Source organism: Aythya fuligula, chromosome 1, assembly GCF_009819795.1.
Source record: "Aythya fuligula isolate bAytFul2 chromosome 1, bAytFul2.pri, whole genome shotgun sequence".
Lineage (NCBI taxonomy): Eukaryota > Metazoa > Chordata > Aves > Anseriformes > Anatidae > Aythya > Aythya fuligula.
Genome location: NC_045559.1, coordinates 180,446,519 through 180,462,874, shown reverse-complemented (window position 1 = coordinate 180,462,874; position 16,356 = coordinate 180,446,519). Strand labels below are relative to the sequence as shown.

Here is a 16,356-nt window from a genome sequence, read left to right as displayed (position 1 = left end):
ACAAGGGAAAGGTTCTTGGTTTTAAAGTGCTTTTGAATATATAGGGAGTAGCAGACAAGCAAAAACAGTTGAAGCTAGGACCAGTCCAAACAAAAACTGCAAATCTTTAGTATTGAGTTAATTACATTTTTTATCACCAGATGAAGGATGTGGTGGGTTCTCAATCTCTTAACATTGCCATAGTAGAAGATATGCTATTAGACAGACACAAGTTGTTGAACAAAATTGAAGGGTGAAACTGCATGTTTTGTGGTTAGATGTTTTGACAAGATCCTCATCTTCATTAAAAGTAATTTTGTACACTTAATCATAAGCAAGAACATGTACGTTTTACTTTTCCTTTTCATGTTTCATCTTCCAGGGTGGCATTGGGACAGCAGAAGAGAATTTGGCACTAACAGCCTTTGTAACCATAGCATTGCAACATACTCTGCAGATTTACAAAGAGTCACCTGATGTGGTAGGAAACCTATCTATAACCTTGAAGGCATTTTCACAATGGCATGTCCACCCCACTGTCTTAAAGTACTGGGGATGGCAAGGTCTGTTTAATACATCTGCAGACAGGAAAAAGTGCAGTTGCCTAATGCAACTTGTTGCATTATTATTAGTTGCAAGGTGTTTTGAGCTACACACTCCATCACTGATGGCTTTATAACAAAGCAAAAATTATTAAAAGTGTGTTAAAAATGACTGTACTAGTACTCACTAACAGTTAGTAGTCTTGATGAGCTTTTCAGATGGATCCTATTGTTTTCACAGGTACAAGCTGTTAGAAGAGCTGTAGCTTACATGAAAATGCAACTTCCAAGGAATACTAACTGCTATTCTACAGCCATCACTGCTTATGCTCTGACGCTTGTTCAGTCTGATGGTGGTGAAGCCCAGTCGGTGAAAGAAAAGTTAAAGAGCTGTTCTGTTTTTAATTCAGGTACTAGTAACTATTCTTGAAAATTCAACTAGAATCACTCCTCATAATTAAAGTGCTTTGAGCACTCTGGTATAACAATAAAGCAAAATCAAGTAAGTGAAGGGCATTGAATTTTATAAAAATGTGTATGTATATGTGCAATATACTTAAGTATTTTAATTACATAACCATATATGTAATTTGTGTAATTGATATCACTACAAAGTAAAAATTTAACACTGTGTATTTTGCTTGTGATCTTATCTGTTACTGGAGATGGAACAAAACCATAGTAAATAGACAATCATCTTTTCTGCTTCCCTTGCTGCTTACAAAGTTTCTACACCACTAAAGCACATCTTTTTTTCTGACCCTGTCCTCCTCCCTCCCTTCCCCTCCACCCCCTCCCCCCCCATACACACAAAAATAAGTGTAAGCCAGTAAGCAGAAACTTTTGGTGGGTTGTGGGAATGAGTAGCTAGAGTAGCTACATATGCAAAAAGTGTAGAATTTGTGAGGAAGAGGAAAGATGCCCTTGCCGTCTTCAGAGCTCTCCTTGAGTTCTGAGTGCTTTGTTTCAGCTCCACATGGACATCACTTCTTCCCCTTCATTTTATGGCTGGGATCAATGCTGAGTCAGTTGGTTGTATGGCTGCACTGCCCAGCTATTAGTTTCTCAATTTTTGAGAAATAAATTATGGTTTAATAGACACAGCTTAAGTGTAGGGACTTACAGAGATAATTAATATGTTTGTCACTGGGTTACCACTGAGCACAGTGCTACCACTCCATCACATGGACATCACTGTACAATGGGGTCATTAGACTGTGATGATTACAAAAGCCAAAACTGAAAATGGCATGTTTTTCTTTTCCATTATTTCTGCTGCCCTATTAATACATTGGTCTCATGACAACAACTGTGTCTTGTGGTTCCTTAGTGCTATGGCATGCAATATCAATTGTGTAGACTTTTACCAAGGGGATTCAAAACTGAGTTATTCTTGCAGAAAAGCAGCAGCGTTACTGGGGAAATGGCAACGATGCAGTCTCGGTGGAAACCACTGCATACGCATTGCTTCAAGCATTGCTCCTGAGAGACCTGGAGTATGCAACGCCTATTGCTACGTGGCTGATGGAAAGGAAGAACTACGGTGGTGGATACTGCTCTACACAGGTGCTTCACCATCAGCCCACATGGCGTTTTGGGATGTGGGAAGAAAATAGTAGATCCCTGATGACTTTATTATTTAGGTTTGAAAGCATCATAACAATTAATCCTAAACTTCTGCAAACTTTGGTTTATGAAACACCCAAGATTTTGGCCCCTTAATTGACAGTATTATGAGCCGGCAAAGATTCTTTGTCTTTATGAAGATTTGTAATTGTCAAGGATCAGACCTGCAGTGTTTTGGGGATTTTAATGACAAAAGAAGAAGATGGGTAGTGAAAAAAAAGAATAGTCTGTGCAGATGGGAACAGACAGATAGAGGAGAACTTCAAATCAGCAAAAAGGGTAGAACTGAAGAATAGCTTCAGGTAACTAAGCAACCTTATGTACTGTTGAAATAACCTGTTATGATTTTTACTTTTATTTTTGTTTCTGTCTCACCTAGGACACAGTGGTGGCCCTGGAAGCAATGTCAGCATACAGCATACAGGCACTAGATACTGGTTCTACCAATCTAACTGTAAAACTGGGAACACCTGGAAGACAAAAAGACTACACTATTGTTTTGACTGGTAGTGATGATGGAATTCAGAAGGAGCTAGAGGTACACAACCATTCATTGTTCCAAGATTTTTTTTTTTTCCTCAAACAGGAGAAACATTGGGCTACTTGGCATAGTTTTTCTCATGTTAAACAATCATGATAGATGAGTCATGCTGGTTTTCAACAGTTTAATCTGTAAAACAACCACATAATATTTTTAGAGAGAGAAAAAAAAAATCAACAGCTGCTTATCAGGAAAATTTAGAGGCCCTGCACTGCTCCTTCAAGAACTTTGGTGATGTGAACATTCCCCAACAGTGGCAAGGAGCCAGGATCCCATTCAAAATCTTGCTAAGGAGTGAAGAAGGGAGCAGGGAAATATTCTGCTATTCAGTGCGATTGGACCTGTGGAAATGTCAAATCCTGGCTACAAAAAGGAAAGTGAAGTCAGGAAAAATTTGTCTCCTGGGCCCCAGAATAGCAGAATAAGATGCTCCAGCCCAGCACATTAAAAATCACATTAGGCTTGGGGTCTCACAACCCCTTCCATAGCAATATATTTCCCATGTCTCAATTTTGAGGGGAAAAGCCATAGAAGACTATTAAGATCACAGGAAAGTAATACATCAGATGCTGAGCACACACTAAATCTCTACATTTTGCTTTTGCTTGCAGTTTGATCTTGGGAGAAAACTTCAAGTGTCTGTACAAGGCAGAGGAAACGGGACAATGAGTGTAAGCCATAAATCAGAAATTAAAAGTCCAACTGGACTTCTTTAATTCCTGTTTTGAAAACCAAGTGAAAAATTACTTCCCATGGCTTCAACCTTTCTTCTCCTACCACCAAACTTCTAAAATTCATGGCCTACCATCTGCACTGATAAACATTTACTGTTGCCTATATTTAACACCATGAAATACATGAAAAGTTAATTAGAAAATACTGCAAATAGAGGTGGCTGGAGTTTCAAAGAATGTTTTGTGGTGTGGATGGGGAGTTGTGTCAAAGGTCCCTGGCCATTTGGGGTTTGCACATGGACCTCCCCTGTGTCTAGTCTGTGCCTATGAGACACTCCACATTCCCATGTCTCATCAACATTTGCTGAAGTCCTGGATGAGTAAATCCCTTGTCATTTAAAAAATTTTTAATGGGTTTGATGGTTGTGCTTTTGTCTTAGGTCTTGAAAATGTACTGGTCATCTGAGGTGAAAAACAACATATGTAATGACCTGATTTTGACAGTGGAAATGGAAGGGAGGGTTAAGTATGCTGGTGAGTGAAAAGAGATGTGGTTGAGTATCAAAGGAGATGTGTTTGACCAAGTGATAATAATAATGAATGGTTTTCCAGACTCAGAGAGTGGGAATAAATTTGAATAGTTAAATAGCTCTCTGAGTGATTGTGGGTGCAGAGGGTACCTAATAGATACATTGGTACTATCAGTAACTCTTCTGTTGCTGGGAGGAGAGGGGGGATAAACTCCCATCATGGTGTTCCTGGCTGCCATGCAGGGAAAGTTCAGCTTAGCTCTTTGGCTAATGGAGACCTACCAAGTGGTCTTAAAATATTCTTTGGGGCAGGTCTGTTTTAGACATTTTCATATGAGCAAGGCTATATTTTCCTTTCCCTGAAGTGTAGAATCATCCCCTCTGCCTATGTCTGCATTTTTTTTTTTCTGTTTGAATAGGTAAACTTTTGAGACAGGGATTGTAGTTTATATATAAATGTATGGCCCAAACTCCATTCTTAGCTAGATCTGCTTGTTCTTACTATAATTATCCCTCATATTTTAACTTTGGACTGATTAGAAATACTGAGACGGTGTACCACAAACTTTTATAAAGCCCATGGAGATGGCATGACTGCCCACTTGTATTTATCATTATACAAAAAGAAATCAAATTAGCAGTTCCTCAGTCAAATATATGCATGGCTGATTGTGTTTATCACCTCCAGATTCTATATACTCTGAGGAATACTATAATTATGAAGACTCTCCTGCTGCAGACGACAGTACATATGATGAGCCCCTGTCTAAAATAGACTGGTTTGATATCCGCAGCAGAACAAAAAGGGATGTGGTCTCTCCCAGTACAGAAGAATCTCTGCAATACAAAGTCTGTGTCAGGTAGGTTTGGAGATCAAGCCTTCGTTAAGAGATATATTCATTTTTATTTGCAGTTTTTCTTGGTTGCCCTCTTCATATTCATGAGCTCAGCATTCCACCTGGCAACCTGGCAGGTACACATGCATGGTGAATCTACATCCTCAATTCCAGTTTCCATACAGTGTAGGGTTAGAGAGTTTATGTAGACCTCAAACACCCATTGCAGTTTATGCCTCGACAGACTCATTGATGATGACTCGTTCTCTGGGGAGACTCTGAATTTTCTGGCTACCTAATCATTTGAAAGAAGTCATTTATTATGAGAAGAGAGCCAGGCTCTTTTCAGTGATGCCCAGTGACAGATCAAGAGGCAATGGGCACAAAATCACAGAATCACAGAATCACAGAATTTCTAGGTTGGAAGAGACCTCCAAGATCACCTAGTCCAACCTCTGACCTAAGACTAACAGTCACCACCAAACCATATCCCTAAGCTCTACATCTAAACGTCTTTTAAAGACTTCCAGGGATGGTAACTCCACCACTTCCCTGGGCAGCCTGTTCCAACGTCTAACAACCCTTTCGGTAAAGAAGTTCTTCCTAAGATCCAACCTAAAACTCCCCTGGCACAACTTAAGCCCATTCCCCCTCATCCTGTCATCAGGCACAGTTTCCATCTAAACTTCAAGAAGCATTTCTCTACTGTGTAGGTGATAAAGCACTGGAATAGGTTTTCCAAAGAGGTTGTGGAGTCTCCTTTCTTGGAGGTCTTTAAAAGTCATATGGATATGGTCCTGGGCAACTTGCTATAGATGTCTCTGCTTGAGCAAGGGGGTCAGATGAGATGACTTCTAGTGGTCCCTTCCCACCTCAACCATTCTGTGATTAATAAAGTAGATACAATTGGAAAACAGTAATAATACATTTACAGAGGTTTTGTTGTTGTTGTTGTTGTTGTTTGGTTGGTTGGTTTTTGAGAGAGATGCTATTATTTCCTTCATGGTTGCACTCTTGCCTCATAAAAAAGAAAAGATATCTACTACTATGTGGGGGAGGAGAGAAGGCAGAAGTGGTATCCTGTTGGTATGGAAGTCAAGAAAAGGCAAGGAAAGAAATTCTCCAAACTCAGGAAAGAACTCTTTGGAAAGAAATTCTCCAGTGCAGAGTAACACTGGAACATGCTCCCTCTCACAGTTTGGCAGGGTTTGCAGAAGCCCAAAGTAGTATCTGCCCTGAGTTCACCTTCTAGAGAGGAGCAGAGTGGTGGAACATTTTGTTCACCAGGAGAATTTAGCTTTTCCATTGACTTTTGTCAGAGCCTCAGAAGCAGTTTTTTTTATCCCTCTTCCTAGACAGTGACAAGAACTTCCCCAGACAGGGCAGGACTGGAATTACTCCAATTCCCAAGCTTCTCTCTTCTTGGTTAACCGTGCATTCAGTGAACTGTCTGCTGGTTGAAGCATTATTTTTCTCATTCGTCACTATGAAACATCTAAAACATCTATCAACTATCAAATCCACGGTTCAGAAAGAGATACTGAGTGCTAGGGCAAGGCTTAAAATAAGATTCTGACTTTGAAGAGTAAGAGCAGTATAAATTTAACTTATAAGAAATTTAACAAGCCACTTTCCTAGCTCCTCCTCTCTTTACATAATGAAAAACAGACACTTTACAAGTGCTGTTTACCTTCCCTGTCTTTCTTCAACCGTATTTTTATGGTGGGATAAACAGTACTTTGAAGGTGATTGTTTCTGTCTATCAGCTATTAAAAAAAAAAAAAAAAAAAAAAAAAAAAAAAAAAAAGCCTAGGTGAGAGACGTGTTTTGTATGACCATTTGACTAGTTTAGGTGAGTAATTTTGCCTCATGACTCTTAATGAGGCAAAAATAAAAATCAACTTCAGACTGGATTTTTGTCTCACACTTAGCAAACCTGAAGAACTAAACTTTCCAAACAAAGCTGGCAGTTCTGTGCAGATGTTCACTGTTGCTGGTATTCCTTATAAAGGTCCACAGGTTCCAATCCACCAAAGATGTCCCTGGTCGATCTCTCTCTGCTGAGTGGCTTGGAGCCTGACACAAAGGAACTTGAACAGGTGAGAAACGCATTTTTTGTGGAATCCTTTATAGCCTTTTCTATATATATTTTGTCTTCATAAATATTTCCAAAGTCCATGGAATAATCAGAGTAAAACAGATTTTGGATATTCTTGTTTTGAAAATGTGATGAGCATGAAAATGTGATGAGCAGAGTTCAGCCTTTATTTCTGTGAAGTAGAAATTAGGGCATGTCTTTGGATGGCATTTAAATATTTTCCTGTCTTTACACATATTGCCATCCCCACTAGCAATAATCTCATACAGCACATCAGCATGGTGTCTCCTGTGCTTACAAGAGGGGTGTTAAAAATGTCTTTCAGAAGGAGGGAAATGAAGCAGTGAAGGCAGCTAGAGGTGTATTTTTTTTTATTTTTTTTTTATGAGACATGCCGGTTTGATGGAGGTTTGTCCAGGTTTCTGCTTTCAGGTACTGTTTCTTTTAGGGTAGAAGAAAGAAGGCAGAATAAAACAAACACTTGAACAAAGCAAAACAGAATACAGAGGATGATAGCAATTGTGCTACTGTTCTGTTAGGTTTTTGTTCTGATATTGTTTCTTTGTTGTTTTCCTGCAGTTGGTAACATCTTCAGACAAATACATTCAGCACTTTGAGTATAAGGAAGGAAAGGTTTTACTCTACTTTGGTGAGGTAAACAAACCCAACGGTTTTCTGTTTCGCTATTTCAGTTTTGTTTTGCTTTGTTTTTAAACCTTACCATCATCGTTTTTCACACTGCATTACCTTCCCGTGACTTTTGCCATATATTATTATTCAATAGTTCAGTTCATAGGGAGTAGGAAAGGGAAAGATGCACCTTCATCCCCTCCATTTCCATGTTATGGATGATATAGTCTGTGTTTCAGGTTTGGGCTTCAGTCCCCAAAATGAGAACTCCTCTCTAGCCAGAAGAGTTGCCTTCATCCAAAATTAATGAAGCATTATTTGGTGGTCCTGAAAATTTGACTGGCATGTAAAGTTCAATATTTCTGGATCAAGAGCCATTCAGTAACAAACAGATGTGATCTTCAAACCGCCTAGTTTCTGTGTATACTGCCCTATGTTTTGGATTATGACTCCATCCTACTACACTCAATGATCCTGGTGGGTCCCTTCCAAATCAGGTATGATTGTATGGCAGCCAGGAGGGCCAACTGTACCCTGGGGTGCATCAGGCCCAGCACTGCCAGCCAGGCAAGGGAAGGGATTGTCCTGCTCTGCTCTGCGCTGGGCTGCCTCACCTCCAGCACTGTGTGCAGCTCTGGGTGCCACGGTGTAAGGAGGGCACAAAGGAGTGCCCAGAGGAGTGGCTGAGGTCCCTGGGTTTGCTCAGCCCAGAGCAGAGCAGGCTGAGGGGAGGCCTCATGGCGGCCTGCAGCTCCCTCACGAGGGGAGCGGAGGGGCAGGCGCTGAGCTCTGCTCTCTGGGGACAGCGACAGGACCCGAGGGAACGGCATGGAGCTGGGACAGGGGCGGGTCAGGATGGGGGTTAGGGAAAGGATCTGCACCAAGAAGTTGGTTGGGCACTTGGACAGGCTCCCCAGGGCAGTGGTCATGGAAATGAGCCTGCCAGATTCAAGAAGTGTTTGAACAATGCTCTCACACATATGTTTACTTTTTAGGTAGTCCTGTGTTGGATTCAATGGTCCTGGTGGGTTCCTTCCAACTCAGGATATCCCATGATTTTATAATTCATAACATCTCCCAGTAAAATCATGGAAGAAAATGGCTTCTTCAGATTGAAGGCAGAGCTATCAGGATTAACTCACCAGTGCCATCAGAAACAAGCATTCAGTGGCTAGTATAGGCATAAATGAATAAGGAACTGACAGCAGATATTTTACTCATCACAGCTATTTTTTTTTTTTTCTCCAGCTCACAACTGGACCAGATCCCGACTGTATAACATTTGGGGCAAAGCAAATTAATCCGATGGGCTTGGTTCAGCCAGCAAATGCAATCCTTTATGATTTTTACAATCCTGGTAAGGACAAAGAAAAAAAGATGTAACTTACCAAAGAGATACTCTCAAGAGCAAACTCCAGTCTATTGAAAAGTATTTTTAATGCCTTTTAGTGTTTTTAAAAACATGAAACCGTCTGACTTTGCTGAGAGTTAAAATAGCCTGTCTGAAATTATTAGTACCACAGTTGAAGATTATCTAAATTGAGATCTTTTAAGGAAGGGTCTGTTGTTGCAAATGGATTGGAAATAGAAACTTTTACACTTATGGATTTTTAAATAAGGTTTCCTGACATCTCGTTTCTCTTGGTATTATTAATTATGTTACATTCAGTTATCTTTTCGCTCAAGCTTTCTATACATGTAAGATAGGCAGCCTCAGAGGTTTGGCTTATGTATTGTGCTTCCTGGGCAACCAGTCTCATTCCCCATTCAGAGAAGATTAAATGCAAATCATCCCCATTTGCCAGAATCATAAAAACAATATTTGAAAATTAGATCAAACCTCTGCTTTGCCTGAAGCTGAGGAATTCCTGACAGTTTACACTGCTTAAAATTTGTTCATGCTGACTTTTTGGTCTGATGGCTATAGATACTAGGTTTAACCTATTAACTGGTTTAAAACTGGTAATCTAATCTCCTTCCTCTGATACAGTGCAGTGCTTATTGCTGCACTATTGCCAAAGGTGATTTTTTAAGATGGATGTTTTTCAGAGAAAAGAAAAAGAAAGGGGTGTGGGGTGGAGGAGGGTGGGGGGCAAGAGCACAACTTAAAAAAAAAAAAAAAAAAAAAAAAAAAACAGAAACAGTAGCCCAGATTCTTGTCCAGCTGAAAGTCAAGGTGATCCCTCTACTGTAGGTGTTTAGGCTACAGGTCTTTGTGGTACAAGGTACATCTCATCCTTTAGTGCTCTGATTTGTCTGGACCAGGGAAAAGCTGGGCTGCAAATGTTAGAGCCTATTGCTTAGGCTCTTCCACCTGAGATATATAAGCCAATCCATTTTATTTCTTTTCCACAGACAGAAAGTGCAGTGTCTTCTACAATGCTCCCCAGCACAGCGCCATGCTTTCGAAGGTGTGTCAGGCCAATGCTTGCCAGTGTGCAGAAGGTAAGGAATGACTGAACATGCCAATTTAAAAGAAACATTAACATGAGAATTGTTATGCCCAGAAAGGACCAGTACATTTAGCCTAATGCATTACACAGGACACAAAGTGTCCTCTAGTATGCTTGGTACCAAACTGAAAACTTTTGTTCTGAAGATATGATTGTTTTGATAGTTTCATGTGATATATATAACCATATGTATATGTACATAAAAAAAAAGCACTCCATCACACTTCTAACAAAGTAATTCTGCTGTTTTATTTTGTTCTCTGTTGTAATGTTGAGTGGATGAGTGATTGTATGCTATATCTATCTAAATATCCATACCTGCAGAGACAGATACATTTATTTTCCTCATTCTAGGTCCCTGCCCAAGACAAAAATCTACTTTCAGTAAAACTGTAACAGAAAACTCACGTTTTAATTTTGTGTGCTACCAGCCTATTGCAGATTATGGTAAGGCATGAAAGACAATTGTTGATGTGTTTTAAAAACAATTAATTTAAAAAAAAAAAAAAGAATAAATTTGAATCCTTGTATGCCTAGACCTTTCCTGAAATGAGTAGAGTTTCTGCATCTGGCCTGGGGGCTGAGAAGATGAAGTAAAGCCATCCAGGGGTGAAGGGGGAAAGTAAAGACGTCTGATAGCTGTAGTGGTATGTTGAAGAAGGAAAAGTAGATAACATTGCATTGCAGGGTTTAGAAAAGTCCAGTGGTGGGGATATCATTGACCCCATGATCTGTAATGTTTCAGAATGGAGATAGAGAGTAGTTTTTACAGTCAACATGCCATAGTTTAGCAGCTCCTTTTACAGAGTTAGGTGAATATTTTCTCTTTGGTTAATTTACCTTTCTGGCCTCTTCTTTGAGTGGAAAGTTAGAAACGCTACTGAAGGAAAACTGTTTCAGCAGCTTTGGTGACTTAGATATGATCATATCTAAGGATGGGGAAAAAAAGTGAGAACTGAATCACAAACTATCTTATTCTAAAAAGTATATATGCGAAGGGAATACAAGTCTAGAGGTTGATGATTTGTAGCTGCCTTTCTAAAAGTATATTAGATACACAGCATAACTATCTTGTTGTCTTTTATGATCTTATGGTTTGTGAATAGATGATATACTGACCTCCACATTGACATCTGGTGAAAGCATACCTATTTTTCAGTTCTGTATGTAACTTCATGTTTCTACCCAGACTCACAAAGTTGTTGTCTGTTGCAGTGTATGAGGTGGAGCTTCTCAACAGTACACAGAAGAATGTTTTTGATTATTATGAGGTCAAAATTGAGAGAATCCTTAAAGCCTGTAAGTATCAAAATGTTTGGCTCCTTTAGTTCACCTTTAGGAAAATGTTGATTAAATGCTAACCAGCAGTAGTCATACAGGTGTCTTCTCTTGCTGCCAGAAGTACAATCAAATATATTTATACATTAAGCCTGAAAGTAGACTGATTTCTTGAAAGACTCCAAGGTTGCTTTGGTTCACATTGTGCAGCAATCCCAGAGCACGTGACCTTCACTCCTTTCAAATGAAACTAATCCAGAAGATACATTACAGCTGCATTCAGTCCCTGGCTCCAAACTGGAGCTAGTCTAAAGTAAACCCTCCAAGAAACATGTGGATATTATGTCCTTTGCATCAATTATTTCACTCTGTAGACTGCTGATCCACATTTTTTTCTACTGTAGAAGTACCCAGTAGCTTCTGTTTTGATATGGGATGAATGCTTGAAGTACTCAGTTTGTTACTCAGTTGATCACTAAGCACTTGCAACCCTCGCAGAACAGGCTAAGACTTGTCCACAGCAACTTGCCAGTATTGGATGACTTGAAACCAATGAACACAGAAAAACTTCCAGGACATTGATTTAATAATTGAGATAACAAAAGAAGCAGCCTTTCTCTTCATTTCTTAGGTTGCAGTGTAAATATTTACACAGCTCTCAGAAAATGTCCTTTTGGAGACGTGCCTTCCCAGCTGTCTCTGTGTGAATGCTACTTTATCAGCATCATCAGTGAACACTGATATTCTTCAAAACTATTTCTGGGGAGGCTGTCAGATGATTTCTCAGACTTCATTCCACCAAGCCATCATGTGGTTGTCAGTTTTGAGTTTGGCAGACAGAGACTGTCTTTAAAGAACAACTTTAAATGTTTCAAAATCTTCACTGCCTTGAACAGAATTATTATTTCACTTCCTTGATCTTTGCCCAGAGGGTTGGTGATATCATCCAGTCCTTTACAGCACACAATGTGATCTGTGCACCACATCCAGTTACTATCAGAAAACCAGGTCCATACTTCATGTGTCCAGAGATAGCATTGGTGATACCCAGGGCTTTCCATATGCAGGGACATCATAATATAATTTAGTGATCAAAACACTGGTTTGGGGAGTTTACAATACCATGATGGAAAATTTAATTAATCCCCCTGCAATACCTACAGACTCTAAAGCACTTAGAGTTCTGGGTCTCACTGCATTTGTTCTTGCAACTCATGGGCAAGTGCTGGAAAGATTTTCCTTCTTGACACTTGAAAGAGATTTCCTTTGAATCTGAAATTGAACAGAAGAGGTGACTTCTCACATTCCCACTTTCTTCTTTAAAATACTCCTTGGTTTGTGTGGTATGAGGCAGCTTATGAGCATCAGTGGGTTATGAAGATTTTCAGCAGGGTTGGGAAAGACTGGGAAGTGGCATTAAGCCATGATGATGAAGGAAAAGCAAGATGTTGTGTCCAAATCAGCTCATCACTGAATTAGAATTGTTATATTCTGTATTTTCTTTGACTGTTTTGAGTGAGGCTTGTCTTTGTTGCCATCATCAAGGGCAGATGAGAATTAGCACATGAATTCTCATTTTCTGGACTCCGGGCATTATTTTAGTAAGAATCCTTGCAGATAAAAGTTGCTTTAGAAGAGAGATGGAAAAACTCATTTGTGTTTTGGAGTCAGCAAAAGAGAAGGAGCACTCCCTGGATTATTTTGATTATTAAAAGAATAACTGCATGTGTTTTAGATTACTAATGTTTATGCTTTCCTTTGAGTCCTTTATGGGAACAGTATGGCAAATACAAAACAGCACAGAATCTTTTTTTTTCTTTTTTTCTAGTTTTTTGTTTGTTTGTTTGTTTGTTTACCATTATGCTTTCTAAAGCTTGAAGTAATTTTTCCATACATTCTGCTTGGAAAGTTTTTGTTTATTTGTTTTTAAATTGGAGATTGAAAATTGCAAATTACATAACTGTTAAAGTAACAGCTCAAAGGCCTACGATCCTCAGAGTCTGAATTCTGTCAGGACATTTGTGAAGCAAACAAAATGAGAAGTACCATGGTAATTTAAACACAATGAACCCGAGGCAAAACATTATAATTTTCTCAAGTATTTCTGATCCGTCTTTGCATCCCTTTATGTTCTTTGAACAAAATGAAAATTCAGTACGCCATGTAGAACAGGAACAACAGAAAGATCATTATATGAGAATATCTACAGTACTGAATTATTCTTTGGAAATATGCAAATGTAAAACAGCATACAGTACTGAAAACTGACTTTTCTCTGGCCTATAAGTACCATATGTAAAATTAATTCAAGTTTTAACTAGGAAATTGATATGGTTCTTAGTGCTAGGTTTCACAGTTCAATGCTCTATGTCAAATTCTCTGAAATCTTATTAGTGTTAAAATATTTTTTATTCTTCAGGGTTTTATTCTCTTCCTAGGATTTCATTTTGAATACTAAACTTTTCATACCTGTAATACAATACTTTGGATAGAGGAGGCTGCACAAGTTTGTTAGCTGATAGATGATAGTGTTTTACCTGCAATCTAATCTGTTTTGTCGTTGGATTGGTCACCACCATTGTGCATGATGCTTTGCATTATGGTTAGAGAGAATGTGGGAAATAGTCAGGCACTGGGACAGGTTGCCCAGGGAGGTGGTAGAGTCACCGTCCCTGGGGGTGTTCAAGGAAAGGTTGCATGTGGTGCATAGGGACATGGTTTAGTGGGTGACATTGGCAGTAGGGTGATGGTTGGACCAGATGATCTTGAAGGCCTCTTCCCACCCTAATGATTCTATGATTCTAAATTAATGTACTGATGTTATCTGCTTCTTTTTGTTTATTTTGTTTTGTTTTGTTTTGTTTTTCAAAAAACTTTGGGAACTTTGTAAGGACTTTGTAAACTGGTATTCTAGCCAAAAAATGCAGTATCCTCATGACCTATGTTAGCTTGTTGAATAAGTATCTTTCCAGCTCTCGTGTCATTGCACTAATGGGGTGTACAGCTCTTGAAAGAATAATCATCTGGGCCAGAATCCAGACCACAATCTTCTAAGGCATTTTAATGTGGAGATCTCTAAGTACATGTCCTATAGAACAGCTTCAGGAGGAACAGCACAGGGGTTAAATCAGTGAAATTCAGCACATTAAGTAGTGTGAGTTTTTAAAACTACCTGCTGCATTGTTGAACCACAAGTCACTTGAATTTAGTTTGCTAGCTTTTAAGACCACTATAAACCTGAGCAATCTGAAATATAGTATGTTTTCTTTTTTCTTTTGACTTTTTTTTTTCAATCTCTAAGATTTAAAGAAACCCAATAAGATTTGAAAGATCTCTATAGCAAAAGCTGCTTCAATAACTATTAAGGAGCTTAAGACATCCAGCAAAGAAAAAAATGACATGCTTTTAGCTGGGTAATGTTAGTATGTCTTACTACAGCATGGCCATTTACTCCCAAATGAGATATAATCTTGGCTTAGCAATGGAGTAAATACTCACAAAGGTTTGTGTCCTGTGGGCTATGGTTCTGCTCTTTATCATGAAATTTTATGGATTTTTCTCTTCTCATGTCACAGCTGCTGATGAAAGCATCCAAGTGGGTGCCCATCGACAGTTCCTAAAACGCTCCACTTGCAGGCTAAACATGGTACCTGGCAAACGATACCTTCTCATGGGGAAAGATGGGCAAACTGTTGATTGCAATGACAAGTAAGTGCATAGTTCCTGAGCCACAAGAGTGCTATCACGAATCAAAATGGTACTCAAACTATTAAAATGCCTCCAGAAAGCAAAAGGAGGGACAGATTTCTCAGGGACTAACTCCGCTGCCTTTACTAAAATGTGGTGTACCACTCCATAATCAAAAGGGCAACTGTGAGGAACAGCTGAGCCACGCAAAACTAGAGACTATGTCTAAAAGGAGCCCTCAAAGTTTTCTACGTCATGAGTGCAGCTCATTATTCTCCTTTCTCATTTTCACACTTGAGTGAAGAAAAAGGGAATTTATCTGAGGAGGAATTTAGTCTGCCTCTATTAAGCTTTTAGTGAGGAAGACATCTTAAATGTTTGATTTCCCTGCACAAAAGTGGAGAAAGGTAGTGCCTTTGAAACTTCAAGGAGGGAGACCACAGTCAACCAAATTGTAAGTGCCACTTCCTAAAATCTTAAAAGGTCCCACCAATATGAGTGCTTAAGTTAAGTGCGCTTAAGTTAAGTGCACTTAAATTAAGTGCACCGCGGTGGAGGGAGGCAGCCTCACAAGGTTTATGCTTTCTAGTTGCTCCATGTCAGCAGTGATAACTGACCTCATTTATCCCTCCCTCTTGCACTCAGGATGCAGTACTTCCTTGACTCCCAAGCCTGGGTAGAGAAAATTCCAGACGACAGCGAGTGCCGCACCACCCTGCACCGGCAAGCCTGTGCTCACCTGCAGGAGTTCATGAGCAAGCATGACAACCTCTGCCTCTTCTGAAAGATTGCTCCGCTCCTCACATCCCACCCGTGTTACTGCAACTCAGCTCCTTCCTATTTTTTTCTTGCAAATCCTGTACATTGAAGAGGCACCTGAGACATGGCAGAGCTGCTTCTGTTGCTAGCTGTTCTTCTTCCAGTGGCATACTTGTTGAGTGGGACTTCTTCCTGTAGATGTATGTGCAAGGCTAATATAACAAAAATTACAGTTACTCTACTGGTTGTTGTGTTTTTTGTCCCTGACATGGGTGAAGAGGGAGAAGGAATTTCTGTCTCCCTGACCCATTACTCAATAGGGCAATTATCCTGCAGGGGATTAAATTAGTCTTTTTTTTTTTTTTTTTTAAGCAGACAACTGTGCTTGAAAAGATGATTAATTTCCCTAAATGTTGTCACTGGATGATAAAGAGGCCAAAAAAATTTCGTGGGTCAAAAAGAAAACTGTGCATTCATGGGTTTACCAAGCACAGCCTGTGATACGATGAAAGAAAAGGGATACTAGTACTCACACTTCAGCACATCAGTTCATTTCTGATATTAATTGTAGGACCACATGTGGGTGAACAAATGACCCCACTTGTACCCACAGCAGGATTCCCATACACACTTCTGAAGCAGGAACTGGCTCAGCATCAGGGACGGATGACTGGGCTGGATGTGCCCTGTGCCTGACCCTGGAGCCCTGCACGGGCTAGTGAA

General features: G+C 39.6%; 1 protein-coding gene across 1 annotated transcript in view; it reads left to right on the top strand.

Annotated features, from left to right (window-relative positions):
- LOC116501374 (complement C4-like) overlaps positions 1–15,658 on the top strand; it is a 44,880-nt gene extending 29,222 nt beyond the window's left edge. Inside the window, exons 27-41 of the mRNA XM_032206892.1 lie at positions 362–460; positions 763–931; positions 1,921–2,087; positions 2,527–2,685; positions 3,300–3,359; positions 3,803–3,896; positions 4,581–4,752; positions 6,740–6,827; positions 7,406–7,480; positions 8,705–8,813; positions 9,812–9,901; positions 10,264–10,356; positions 11,125–11,208; positions 14,763–14,895; positions 15,520–15,658. Coding sequence (XP_032062783.1) covers positions 362–460; positions 763–931; positions 1,921–2,087; positions 2,527–2,685; positions 3,300–3,359; positions 3,803–3,896; positions 4,581–4,752; positions 6,740–6,827; positions 7,406–7,480; positions 8,705–8,813; positions 9,812–9,901; positions 10,264–10,356; positions 11,125–11,208; positions 14,763–14,895; positions 15,520–15,658 — 1,731 coding nt within the window. The remainder of the gene's footprint in view (positions 1–361; positions 461–762; positions 932–1,920; positions 2,088–2,526; positions 2,686–3,299; positions 3,360–3,802; positions 3,897–4,580; positions 4,753–6,739; positions 6,828–7,405; positions 7,481–8,704; positions 8,814–9,811; positions 9,902–10,263; positions 10,357–11,124; positions 11,209–14,762; positions 14,896–15,519) is intronic.
- The last annotated feature ends 698 nt before the right edge of the window (positions 15,659–16,356 follow it).